At 38.7% G+C, this 12856-nt stretch overlaps 2 protein-coding genes and 3 non-coding genes across 7 annotated transcripts; all 5 read left to right on the top strand.

The window, feature by feature from the left end:
- The first annotated feature begins 260 nt into the window (after positions 1-260).
- On the top strand, positions 261-4459 carry LOC135626645 (uncharacterized). 3 transcript variants are annotated; one of them, XM_065132095.1, is made up of 6 exons: positions 261-523; positions 893-1022; positions 1980-2180; positions 2913-3080; positions 3640-4078; positions 4255-4459. In XM_065132095.1, the coding sequence occupies exons 1-5, from the start codon at positions 390-392 to the stop codon at positions 4075-4077; spliced, it is 1071 nt and encodes a 356-aa protein (XP_064988167.1). In that variant the 5' UTR covers positions 261-389; the 3' UTR covers position 4078; positions 4255-4459. The 3 variants fall into 3 exon arrangements, with proteins under 3 accessions (XP_064988167.1, XP_064988166.1, XP_064988165.1); XM_065132094.1 differs by having other exon boundaries at positions 3640-4118; XM_065132093.1 differs by lacking the exon at positions 4255-4459 and having other exon boundaries at positions 3640-4247.
- Positions 4460-5213: 754 nt separating this feature from the next.
- Positions 5214-5285, top strand: TRNAD-GUC (transfer RNA aspartic acid (anticodon GUC)). Its single transcript has one exon. It is a non-coding gene; the product is annotated as a tRNA-Asp (tRNA).
- Positions 5286-5360: 75 nt separating this feature from the next.
- TRNAV-CAC (transfer RNA valine (anticodon CAC)) lies at positions 5361-5434 on the top strand. The gene has a single exon. It is a non-coding gene; the product is annotated as a tRNA-Val (tRNA).
- A 151-nt stretch (positions 5435-5585) lies between these two features.
- Positions 5586-5659, top strand: TRNAV-CAC (transfer RNA valine (anticodon CAC)). Its single transcript has one exon. It is a non-coding gene; the product is annotated as a tRNA-Val (tRNA).
- A 262-nt stretch (positions 5660-5921) lies between these two features.
- LOC103971812 (extracellular glycosidase CRH11) lies at positions 5922-9259 on the top strand. Its single transcript, XM_009385941.3, has 8 exons — positions 5922-6059; positions 6406-6470; positions 6545-6574; positions 6655-6853; positions 6940-7226; positions 7311-7528; positions 7614-7773; positions 9100-9259. The coding sequence occupies exons 2-7, from the start codon at positions 6464-6466 to the stop codon at positions 7755-7757; spliced, it is 885 nt and encodes a 294-aa protein (XP_009384216.2). The 5' UTR covers positions 5922-6059; positions 6406-6463; the 3' UTR covers positions 7758-7773; positions 9100-9259.
- Positions 9260-12856: the final 3597 nt, after the last annotated feature.

Here is a 12856-nt window from a genome sequence, read left to right as displayed (position 1 = left end):
AATAATATATATTAACTTCAAATCTCATATATATATATATATAATTAGTAAATATTATATATATATATATATATGAGTAGGCGAGAATGAGTAATGACATAGGATGAGTGTTCTATTCCCCATAACCTTGTTGATAATACCCTTGTTGACAATACGCTTGTCGCTGGCCCGAACCTGTTCCAGGCACGCGTGAATCTATCCACGCATCTCAAAACGTGGCGGTCTATGCACGGGATTTAAAGCGCCGATGAAACCCTTGCGCGCATCTCAAAGAGTGACGGCCTCCACGCTCGTCGTCCATCTCCCCCCTTGTCGGCCTTCCTCGTCGAGGACTTATCGAAGCCACAGGAAGCGGGAGGGAGAGGAATACAGAGGAAGCGGCGACGACGATGTCGAAGAGCTTGGTGCAGCCTATCGGGCAGAAGCGGCTAACGAACGTCGCGATCGTCCGCCTCAAGAAGCACGGCGTCCGGTTCGAGATCGCCTGCTACAAGAACAAGGTCCTCTCCTGGCGATCCGGAGTGTAAGCAACCTAACCTCCCCCTGAAAAATCCCCCCCTTTCCTAAATAATTCCCCACTCCCAATTTCTTCCAGTTGGGTTAAAAGCCCTAATTCAGCACCACTCACACGCTGTCTTATAGGGTTTCGTGGTGCTTTCCGGATTCAGGATTCATGAATCGTCTCGTAGAATGGTTTTAATTAATCCTAGATCTTATGTCTATGGTTATGAGACTCTTCCTTGACATTCTCTACATGGGCTTGCTCGAGATGTCCCGATCAGTGTCGTTTCTTTTGTGACTTTTGCTTTCCCAACGCCAATAGTTGTTTCCTTCACTGTCTATTGAAGGAGTATTAGCACTTGGATCATGTCTCGTTTGGTGCTTGATGCAGGGAGAAGGATTTGGATGAAGTGCTGCAGTCGCAGACTATTTATTCGAATGTCTCAAAAGGAATCCTTGCGAAATCGAAGGATTTGATTGCGGCGTTCGGCACCGATGATCAATCAAAAATATGCTTGGAGGTATGCTTGGAAGCTATACTAGTTGAGATGATTTTTTTTCTTTTTTTATTCAGATTTAGGAAATGTTTTCTAGTAGAGGCTCTACTATCTTTGGTGGTCAGTTTTCCTTATTGTAAAGAGAAAAACAATTAGCTTTTTGTTTCGCATTTAAAGATAGGCATAAATGAATGTTTGACATTCAAATACAATCTAATGACATCATAAATCTGTTTGTTCGATTGGCTCGTTCCATCTGTTAGTTAATCTTGCTTTCTCTAGGAAATTGACATGAGTTTTATACATTAAGTTGGTATCAGCATGTTATCTGGGTTTTCTATTAGTCTTCTTGATATTGGATTAGATTATATAGGCAGAATGAATGGAAAAGGATGTGGATGATTATGTCTTAATATCTTTCTGTTTTGCCTCTCTCTGTCTATATTGTGAAACATAACATTTGCCTTTACTGTAAGCTCATCGAAAGCCACTACTATAGGATGAACCACATTGCGAGATTTTTGTATGCAATATTTCAAACTATTTCTTTTCTGATCTAACATCATAACCAATGAATTTAATGCAAGGGATTTACAGCTTGGACCTGTTGTATACTGTCTATTGGTGTGTACAAGATAATCCAACCTTGTATTATCTTAATTTTTATGTCAGAATTGCAAGTTCCAGTTTGATTATCTAATTATTAGTATATATCTTTGATAATCCTAATGCATACTCAGGGGATTTCTTTAGATGATGATAATTTTCTTTTCCCTATCTGCAGACCTATTTTTCTACACAACTTGACTCCTCTAATTTTCTTACTTCATTTTTGTCTTTGAATGTATGATGAAACTTTTCAATTCCATATCGTTTGTATGCATGATAATTAGCTATGCATTCTTTTTATGATATCACGAGGAATATAAATTCTATTTTTCTTAATATTGGAAATTCTCTGGCATTGTGATCTGCTGTTAGATTTTGGACAAAGGAGAGCTCCAAGTTGCTGGGAAGGAGAGAGAGTCTCAGTTATCAAGTCAATTCCGTGATATTGCAACCATCGTGATGCAGAAAACAATCAATTCAGAAACTCAACGTCCTTATACAATCAGCATGATTGAACGATTAATGCATGAAATACATTTTGCGGTGGATCCTAATAAAAGTTCAAAGAAACAGGTAGTTTACTTTATACAAGAGAAAAAAAGCATCATAATGGTCCTAATTATTTAGTCTTCTGGGAAACAAGCTTTTTCTTGCAAATGTGATGAGAGTTTCTGCTGGATAAATGTGTTTTACTACCTTTCTGTTTTGTGATATTTAACAGAAGAGGATAAATCTTATGCTTTTGTAAAATATTTATTGCAGTTATTATTTGATCTGACATTGTTGTCCCAAAGTGAAAATTTTCTTCTAATGGCACATCATTGCAAAGAGGATTTTATTTCTTAGCCAAACAAATATACTAATCCCTTGAGAGTATGTTAACTTTTGTCTACCTATTTGACAATGGCTCAAATGAAGAACTTCTTGAGCTTTTAACATGATTGAGAATTGTTACAGTGAGAAAGATATAATCTGTTCTAGGAAATAAGAGGTTAAGATGTGTCGTGTCACCTAGAAAATTGGATGAAAATTATTTGTTCCATGTTGTCCTCATTTCATTTTTCCTCTTTTTTTTTTGAGTGTAACATATGGACATGTTAAATGTGTGATGGTCATATCAGTTCTTTACTGTCTCAGATATGATAGATCAGCAAAAGAAATCACTGATTTTTCTAAATTATGGAATAAAGAGAGGTTCAATGATAGTTGATGTGGTAGCTGGTAGTTTAATAAAGGTTAGGATTGCATTTTTGACATAGTAGCAGATTTATTTTTTTTCCTTTTTTTTTTTTTTTTCTGTTGCAGGCACTAGAAGTTATACGGGAGCTTCAAAAGCATTTCCCTATAAGGAGATCTCCTATGCGATTACGACTTATTGTACCAGAGAAAAATATCCCAACTCTCATGGAAAAACTCAATGTTTGGAATGCTACTGTTACCTCGAAGGATGAGTCTGGAAGTCACCCATCTGTTGTAAGTCTAGGAATTTAAAAATGCAAGCCCATGGTTAGGCTTATAGTTTCTTTTTCCACTTAGCTCATGTGCCCTAAATTTCTTTATAGTGGACTGTGTGGTTGTGTGGTTTTGTAGATGTTTACTCATTAATGGAAAATTGTAGTGCTGAAGTTAATCAAGATACGAAACATCCGTTGAAAGTTGATTCTTGATATCATGATAGAAATGAGTCAGAATTTTTCACATACAGTTGACAATCCTATTTGTCTGGCAATGCTGCTTCCGTGATGATTTTGTTTTTATCCACTTCATCATGCACATGTTAGTTTCTATAATGAAAACACCTTTATGAAAAGCATGCATGGTTACTCTGGCTGGCATTATTTTTCTTTGTTGATAAAATTGGTACCAAATTTAATGGCAATAACTGACGTACACTGTGATCTGGGATGTTGGTTGCTTATAGTATCTTTATTTTTGTTCCTTCATGGTAGCTTGAAACCGTAATAATTTGCTGAAGTTGCTTCTCTATCATTTTTGTGTTTACCCGTCTACTTGGAAAATGATAATTGCGCAGGTCTGTGAGATGGAACCAGGACTTTTTCGTGACTGTGATGCTGTCATGAGGAACTTGCAAGGGAGGCTGGAAATACTTGCTGTTTCAGTGCATGCGGAGGGGGATGCTCACGTCGACGAGTACGAGCTTATGGAAGAATTTGCGCCAAGCTCCACCAAGGAGTCGGATTCAGTTGCCCAACTTGGTGAGAAATTGCACCGACATGGCATTTCTGCTGAAAATAGCAGCAGCGAAGATCAGGTTAAGCAGAACAGATGTACCACCTGTGATGCTGTTGTGGGAGATGCTAAACAATACAGGGAGCACTTCAAATCAGAGTGGCACAAGCATAACTTGAAGCGGAAGACGAGGCAGCTCCCTCCGTTGACTGCAGAAGAATGTCTAGCTGATTTGGAAGTTGGCGATTCAAAAGCAGATCTCAAGGAGTATTCTTTCTGAGGTTGGTCAAAATTTTCTTGGGCTGATAACCTTGTCTCACGGTGAGAAGATATGCGCACAGATACACACTTGCATCTGGCATCCCTTTTCTTCTTAGTCATAATAGTGTTCTGTGTAGGATGATGAATGAGCTTCTGTTATCTTAACGTGATTCCTAACTCTTGTTGTCTTGTTCAGGACTGCCACTTGAAAGCTGAGATCTGTTAGATATTTTTGGTTCGTCATGCCTCTCTGAGCTGAATTATAGTGAAGAAATATTTTGTCATTGAACGAGTGATCGAAAACAAAATGCTTTTGTTACCTTAAAGCTGAGATTTGCCAATGGAGTCTCGATCTGTAAGAAATACTTTTTATACAGCTTAAATTTGTGCTTCAGTTTTTATTTGGTTGTTCACAGTGGATCTGAACTTTCAGTAAACTAATGCCAATAGCTTTCTGATTGCGACTTGAAGGTTGCTACTGATGGTGATGTTGATTAGTCTATGAACTAAAATAAAGCTTTTTTCTCGAGTAGTCTTGTCTCAAGATTCATCATCACGTATAAATAATAACGTGTAGTTATTATGAACTAAATCGAGAGCACACATGCTGCATACCTCAAATGACACTCTTTATTCCTTAAATAGTTGATTGAGGATGTCATAGATTCAAGAAATTTTTACATGGCCAGTTGTCGCTCGCTTGTCTCCTACCGACAAGAGGAAGATTAGCTAGCTAACTACAAAAAGGGAATCGTCTTAGTGTGTACTCATCGGTGTGGTAGTGATTGTGGTTTTACGTTTCTCCCTATCATATTTACTCACGAGAGTTAGAAAACTGAGGCCTAATTAGGAGGCGAAGGGTGAGTCCTCTTCCAAAACTGTCTTTTAAGGTCCATATCTAAAGGACAAAAACCATAAGATTTGAGACAATTTCTCGCATCTAAGGATGGTCAGTGTGGCCTTTATCAGGTGGCGTCCGAAGAGTCCTCGCCACCTCAACTATGCGGGCCACTGGCTAATGTGGACCTCATAGATTATACTTGCATTTTCTTCTTCCGATCGAGACTCAAATAGCAAACATTCACCTAAACTGCAAATGCAAGTCAGTGGATACAAAGCAATAAAAGGGTAAATATTTCAACAATAAGCAACAAGGTCGTTGTAGTATAGTGGTGAGTATTCCCGCCTGTCACGCGGGTGACCCGGGTTCGATCCCCGGCAACGGCGCATATTATTTTGTCCTACAATTTTATATAATATTATTATTATTAGATATTATGTTCCAATAACACTAACAACGTCGTCTGGGTGGTGTAGTTGGTTATCACGCTAGTCTCACACACTAGAGGTCCCCGGTTCGAACCCGGGCTCAGACATATCTTATTGATTATTATTCTATTTCTTTTTATCTTAGGATAATTTAAACGAGATGTCCTACGAAATGTCATGAACTTCTAATCCGAACCGTTAACAAGATGTCATACGAAACCGCATTTATATAATAGGTCCGCTGCGGTTGGATCCGTCGTCTGGGTGGTGTAGTTGGTTATCACGCTAGTCTCACACACTAGAGGTCCCCGGTTCGAACCCGGGCTCAGACATACTTATTAATTATTATTCTATTTCTTTTTTTATTTTTTTTTATCTTAGAATAATTTAAAATATTGCTGGCATGATATTATTTCTTTATATATATATATATATGTATATATATATATATGTCCGTCTCGTGTAGCCCTTGGATGTCATGAACTTCTAATCTGAACCGTTAACGAGATGTCCCACGAAACCAGACATGCACGCTGCAGTTGCTGGGCTTTAGGCTCTTGTTGGACTCGTATCGCTTCCCAATTACAACGGTAAGGATTCCGGCCGAAGAGGAGGAGGAGGAGGAGGAAGAGAGAGATGGGGTTGCAGAAGGAAAAGGGGAAACCCTCTCAGGTTAGTCGCAAGGTGATCCAAGGAAAGGGCTTCGACGGCAACGATCACTGGGCTTTTCTGGTACGAATCATCGTTCGATCCTCGATCTCGAGCTCCGTCGTAGATATTTCCAAGTATCAATGCGTTATACCCTGTTGAGCATGAAGTCTTGAGTTCCTTTTGATTCCGTTAGGTCATTTTATTCGGTGATCGCTTTCTAATGTTCTTGGGTGATTTCTTGATTCCGAAACATGGAGTTGTCTACGATGGGTCGTTTGGATTGGGTTATCATCGATTAGATTTTCCATGGAGAAACAAGGGTTCTTGATTTGATCGTATTGCATCTCAATCTTTCATATGCTATAAAGATCATTTCCTGCTCATATGTCTCTGATCAAAGCTTTCTTGGTGGTCATTTACTTTACAGGAAGAAATTGAAGCCCCATCATGGGCAGACCTAACGATTGAAGCTCAATCCATGGACAATGACATGTGAGCATTAGGAAATAGTGGTTTTAAGCCAATTTTAAGAGTAATCTAAATTCCTCTTCGGCGTTTGTTGGCAGTGACGATGCTTGGTTCCGGGTATCACATCCGTAAGCTTCCATGATCAACTAAGGATATTGCTGGTGCTCATATTGATTGGCCTATTAAGTTGACAATGCATTTATTTCAGGATCCATCAAATGTCTTCTCAACAACTCAAGAAGTCCTTCAAAAAACGTTGGCAAATATCAAGATATTTTGCTGATTTCTCGATGCTACTCTCCGAAGATTCCTGAGTCTGTCTCACGATCTAGAGGCAAGCATTACGAGAGCTGGAAATGGTTAGGAAATGTGAATGGTTCTTTAACTGCTAAACAACATCCTGTTAGGTATCATTGATTTTTGGCATGATCAATATGTTTCTGAATAGTTGTTACCCTTTTGGTCTCTTTGATGATCAATGCATGTTTCTCAGGAAGTTAATGGGTGGGAAAAGTTTGGATACAGTAAAGAAGAAGGCTACTACTCGGAATAGCTCAACGAGCACGATCACAGAAAGTTCATCTTCCAGGAAACCGTTACATAACTCAAGTGTTCTCCAGGCCAATGCTGCAACTGAAACAAGCTTGTCGAGCTGTGTCATGTCCAAGTACCAAAATTTGAGGCCAAATTCAAGCTTTCGAGGTCCCAGGAAGACTTGTGATGTGAAGAGAGTAACTTCTCAGGTTGCTGGCAAAGTTTCTAGTGTGGCTCACATTTCAGGTATGAGAGGCTGCAGGACTGCAAAATACGCCACAAGAGAGATTACAAGGGGTGGAATTTCACAGAATTACAATTCTTCTGCAGGAAAATCGAGTGCAGGTTCCTCTTGCAGCCCTGGAAGCATAGTCCAGAATGTCAACACTACTAAAATACAGAAAAATGGAATGTGCAAGGAAAAGAAGAAGGCATCAGGAACTGTCATAAGGGCACATGAAACACGAATTAAGGATGTAACTCAACGTGTGCACCATCAAAATAAAGCAGGTGATGCTAAATTGGTCTGCCAAGATTCAGAATCCAAGGTTAGTGAATATAAGGTGCATTTTCTTATTGATCATTCCTTGTTTATTGTAATTCATACCTGTAACCATTGATTATGCTTTTCAGGCTTTAGGTCCTGCCGCACCCAGGAAGCCTTTAAGTCAGCTCAATAAATCAAGACCACAAAAGACTGGAGTTGTCACAATTCAAAGAAACTTCTCTCTGTTAGGAATAAAGAGAATACTGCAGTGTCCCATATATGTGAAGTGAAACTCACACATTACAGGTATCTACAGATTTCTCAATTATTTTGCTTCACTGCAATATTACAAACTGTGAACCTTCATTGCTTCATTATCTTCTTTTTTACACAACCATTTATGAAACCAATCCAATTATGATCACAGCCTTTCTAATTTAAATTTAATTGCAATCAGCTTATGTTTCCATTTTCTTACGTAATTGTAAGTAACATATGACAAGTGAAACAGTAAACTGGTGAAAGACACTACTTCTGAAAATTTTCAGAAGACTTCATTTTTCTTGTCTTAAGACCTAAGAAGCACGGACACGATATGCGGATATGACATGATATGGATACGGCAATACGTCACTTTTAAAAAAATTGGGATACACGACGAGGACATGTGCTATGACCTGGCGACAGGGGCACCCTTTGTGTTGTTGCGAGTGGACGTCGTGGAGAAACGCTGAGGGCATGGCCGTGCAAGGTGGGTGATGATATTGCCGCATCTAGATATGTCGATGACGATACTGTAGTCATTGCCGAGGTCATTCAAGCAGATGGAGTCGATGTCGGTCGACGAAGGGAAGCTTGCGGATTTGGCGGTGGTGGGTAGTGGGTGTGGTCGTGGAAATTGAGGAAGGGAGTGAAGTTGCGGCAGCAGTAGTCAGTGATGTTGCGGAGAAGGCCGTCGTCCACACAACTCAGCATCACATGCGAGCTGCGGAGTGTTAAGGAAAGGCATGGGTCCAACACGGATACACCGTGTCCAAAGTAACATGTGTCGGACATGTCCAGTCGTGTCAGAGACTTATCGATGCTCGACACAGACCCATCAAATTGGCGTGTCGGTGCTTCATAGCTTAAGACTCCAGATTGGTGGGAGTTTCCTGAATAGGACTGCCTTTTTTTTTCCTTGTTCTGTTGCTATGTTAGAAATCCTATCGAAAGGGATAGTGGAGAGCTGCAGTGCCAAAGGATAAATTTACCACATCATAAAAAACAATTAAAACATGAAGAAGGCCAAAATTTAGAAAAAAATTGTAAAAAATATAGATTTTATGTGATTCGGCTTACATGTAAACAGATCCCCTTTTTGACATACCTAATGTTGTAGCTAAGTTTGTTAAGACCACTGATACATTATCTATCTGCTCCATGATATATGCATGCTGCATTCATATTTGCATGTGCAGAAGTTGTCCTATCTATATCTAACCAGTTGAGCTAATTGACCTTTGCCCGTGTTTTGGTTCACTTGTTACATCTTATTGTGAACATGGAAGAAAGGACCAACAAGTTTGAGTATTGTAGGATTTTCTTTTGCCTTCTGTTCTGTGTAACTGGATTTTTCATTTTTTTTGGCAGGTAATAACCAATGGAAGATAGCGGGAAAAAAAATCTGACAACCAAACTCCCTTGAGATGGGACATGCTATTTCACGTGTATAGATTCCCTTCTCAATATATGATCGTTTTACGCTGTTAGCTTTCTAGTGCAAAAAAAAAAAAAAACACTGTTAGCTTTCTGATCTCGATGAAATCATGCAGAAATCTTTTGTTACTAATTGCAACTTGGATGTTGTTGGTTCTATTTTTTGTGATTTCATCAACTTGGATGTTGATGAAATCATGCAGTATACATTTACCAAATGCTAAAATCAGATATCGAGCGACTTTAAGATTAAGATATGCTAAAGCTAGCTAAAAGTAATAAGACAGCTCCATGGAGAAGCTTCATGCTGATGCTTGCAATATAATTTATGTAGCTGCATAAATTATATGAAATACCCATGCTGCTGATATCTTATATCAGATACGTAGATCTTCTTCACATGAATCTGCATTTTAAGATTAAGATATGTAATCTGATGCTTTGGCAAATAGTGGACTCAATGAGTCCCTCTTCTGACACTACTTTTTATTCGATGTACAAAAACTTGTGATGCTTGAGGCACTCTGATCGAACCTTGTCCATAGTTTCTACAGTCCTTAGATTTTTCGTGTGTTCACAGATATATATGTCTGTCCTTTGATGCTTTTTTTGTGTGTTTCAACAATGGTTGATGAAGCTTAACTGATATATATATATATATATATATATATATATATATATATATATATATATATATATATATATATATATATATATATATATACACTTTTTTTTTTCTAATGACTTAGATAATGATGATTCATTTTTTCTTTCTATGGAGGATCATCACATTCACAACAAATTAAAATTTTCAGATGGAACAAGAATGATAAACCAATTAAGATGATATTAGAGCGAAAGATCGTATTAGAGAAAATTGTAAATCACGATCAATTCTACTAGTTTGTAGAAATAATTTATAAGATTTAGATGCAATTTTCAGGATTAAAAAAATAAAATAAAATAAAGAACCTCTCTTGCCTCCAATTCTCTCTGCCTGAAACAATCAAAGGCCTCATTTACGATCAGTTCTTCCGTGAAGAGAACACAGGACTTGTTGCAGAAGATAATCATGTTATATGTTGAGGCCGATGGTTCAACCATCATATGTGGATATCTACAGAGCATTCTTAAACGCTTTCGGTTTCGTCTAACAAGTCAGAGACATGCAATGCAAGCCCCATATTGCAATCACAGCCCTCATGTTGGAAGAAAGCCATAGAACTGATGACTACTTCTCAACCCATGGAAAGCCATAGGAGATATCATCTAAATGAACAAAGAACATTTGCTTCCTATATATCATACTGAAAGGAATACACATGGGAGGGTTATACGACATCCTCACTGAATCATCATGCTGTCCTTCCTACTGCAACAAAGGAGGTGACTCTCATGATTCATTCAGTGTTCTATACACCTCAGGTTTCTTAAGCCCATTTGTTTCACTTCCTTTCAACTGAACTGCACACTGCCTTTGTTTATGCTTCAGTTAGGTCCCCAGCAACTCAAGTAGAAGACCATCCTCAGTGACTCCTCGGAAGCCACTGTGTTGTGTGGCCTGCACTGTCTTGTGGAACAGCCATTGCTGCATGGGTGCAGTCGCACTTGAGCTACTGATCCAGTGGCAGAGAATTTCCACTTGAGAGCTGAGTTTGGTCTGGTCACCTCATCTTTGAGGTCAAGAACAGCCCCAAGAACAGAAGCTAAGCAAACCTTGCTTACCAGCCTCATGTTTTCAGATGGTGCAGAGAGAAGAAGCAGAAGGTTATCTTGCTTAAGAGAAGGATTTCTAGCTTGGAAGCTCTTTATAGAATATCGAAGGACATCGAGTGGGGAAGGTGATTGAAAGTGAGTGTGGGGCTAATCCCTCAAAGCCAGTGGTTTCAGCTTAGGAAAACCAGTGGCACAGACCATTGTTTCTTAAGTAGGGAGCTGATGAAGAGTGGGGAACTATATCGTGTCTGATGGATTTGTGGCCATTGGTTTCTCCTCGGAAACATCTATTTGTTTGAGTTTGCAATGTTGAAGCACATGTGAATCGAGGGCTGCAAATGGATCTGAATGCAATGTTTGTAGCTTGTCCCTTTTAATCCCCATCTCTTTCAGTCCCCATAAAAGTGTATTCTATGATACATGTGTATTCTTTTTTGTTCTTTATTTCAAGGATGCATATGAGAGAATACGATGCAAGCATTGAGTGAAGAGTTGTGGGTACGAGTGTTGGAGAGGCTATGAATGGAACATATATTACTGTTTCGAGATGTACGTGGATACAAGGTTAGGTCAGTCGGGATGGTGGTAATAAGAAGATATATGATTACGAACTACAAACGTATGCTGCTGATGCACCTTCATCTCTTGTTTCATGCCTACATGATGCATAATCTTGGCATCTTCTTCCAACAAAGATTGTTTTCATGCAGTGTATTATACTGAGCACGAGCTTTGGCTGTGCTGCATATACCAACGCATAGTATACAGAATAAAAGATTTGCAGTCACAGTTGACAGCTACATCCAAGAAGCGTCGAACCATCTCATTTAAATCTCATTTAATAAGTCAGGGCTCCCACTAGCGCAGATACCTTAACTCGATATAGTGCTGATACGAGACCTATCAAACTACCGGCTAAGGGGCATTTTGATATTTGATTGTGTAATTTGATAGATCGCACCATCTTTAATTTAATTTATTTGAATCCGAGGCTCAATTAGTTGACTTGATGGAGGACTCCGTCTAAATACAACTATGATAAATGAATTACCATTTGAAGGAGATACTACGAAAGCTCCACCAATCAAATCAAAACGCTAGTTGACTCTTCTCGTGTCAGTCGTCGTTTATCAAAAACACAAAGAAGCAATCGATTCCAACGAGCTTTCATCTCCTATCGTGAGAGGCGTTTGATGGTATGTCAATTCAATGGAGCACATTATAGCTTTTCATGCTTAGATGTTGATATATGATACATCTGACACCCTAACATGTTATATTTTTTTTACCACGTTTAGAGACCCAATACGAGAATGTTGCACTCGCTTGAAGTAGCTTTTCATTTACTCTTTCACCTAACTAGTAAGGCAGTTCAAACTTTACTCCTCGAGAATGCATGCCCTCGACCCTCAACGATAACACTCGTTGGACTTAGGCAGGAGGAAGAAAAAACTTGTAAGCTTTATTGCTCGGTTCACTAATGAGATTCGCTTATTCATCACTCATAATACAAAACTTCATGATAAGGCTTAGGCTCTCATCTTTTTTAATTGCTGATAGAAAGACCACTAGTAATTATACCTAAAATACTTTAAATGATTAATTAATATATTATTATCAAGGTAATAGTTTCGAACAAGTGAGAATTCATGCAAGAGATCAAAGCAAGAGCGACCACAATCAATCTCGACTATGAACAACCCGAGTCCCCATAAATATAACTAGACTAAAGTTTTTTTAGTGATATTGATGTCATCGTTGGTGGCCAATGAAGAGATTAATGTCATCATTGGTAAACCTATCTAAAGGGGTGGGTGAGATAGATCTTCGACTCTTAAGGCTTATCATTAAATTACCATTTAAAAGTGCTCAATGATGGAGAGCAATCCGAAAGCAACCTTTAAAAAGAGGTAGAATATCTCAACCCAAATTATGATGATACCTTAATGGTCTCTATAAGGATGATCAACACCTG

The sequence above is a fragment of the Musa acuminata genome, chromosome BXJ2-11 (genome assembly GCF_036884655.1).
Source record: "Musa acuminata AAA Group cultivar baxijiao chromosome BXJ2-11, Cavendish_Baxijiao_AAA, whole genome shotgun sequence".
Taxonomy (NCBI): domain Eukaryota; kingdom Viridiplantae; phylum Streptophyta; class Magnoliopsida; order Zingiberales; family Musaceae; genus Musa; species Musa acuminata.
The sequence above is the reverse complement of the archived record's forward strand: the minus strand, read 5'-3'. Positions and strand labels throughout refer to the sequence as shown.

Bases quoted from the DNA above. Each gene is read 5' to 3' on its own strand.
- LOC135626645 (XM_065132095.1), top strand. From the start codon at position 390: ATGTCGAAGAGCTTGGTGCAGCCTATCGGGCAGAAGCGGCTAACGAAC. The intron at 1,023-1,979 runs GTATGCTTGGAA...ATCTGCTGTTAG, and splicing joins AATCAAAAATATGCTTGGAG to ATTTTGGACAAAGGAGAGCT. The intron at 2,181-2,912 runs GTAGTTTACTTT...TTTCTGTTGCAG, and splicing joins ATAAAAGTTCAAAGAAACAG to GCACTAGAAGTTATACGGGA.
- LOC103971812 (XM_009385941.3), top strand. The intron at 6,575-6,654 runs GTAAGCTTCCAT...CATTTATTTCAG, and splicing joins TGGTTCCGGGTATCACATCC to GATCCATCAAATGTCTTCTC. The intron at 6,854-6,939 runs GTATCATTGATT...CATGTTTCTCAG, and splicing joins GCTAAACAACATCCTGTTAG to GAAGTTAATGGGTGGGAAAA.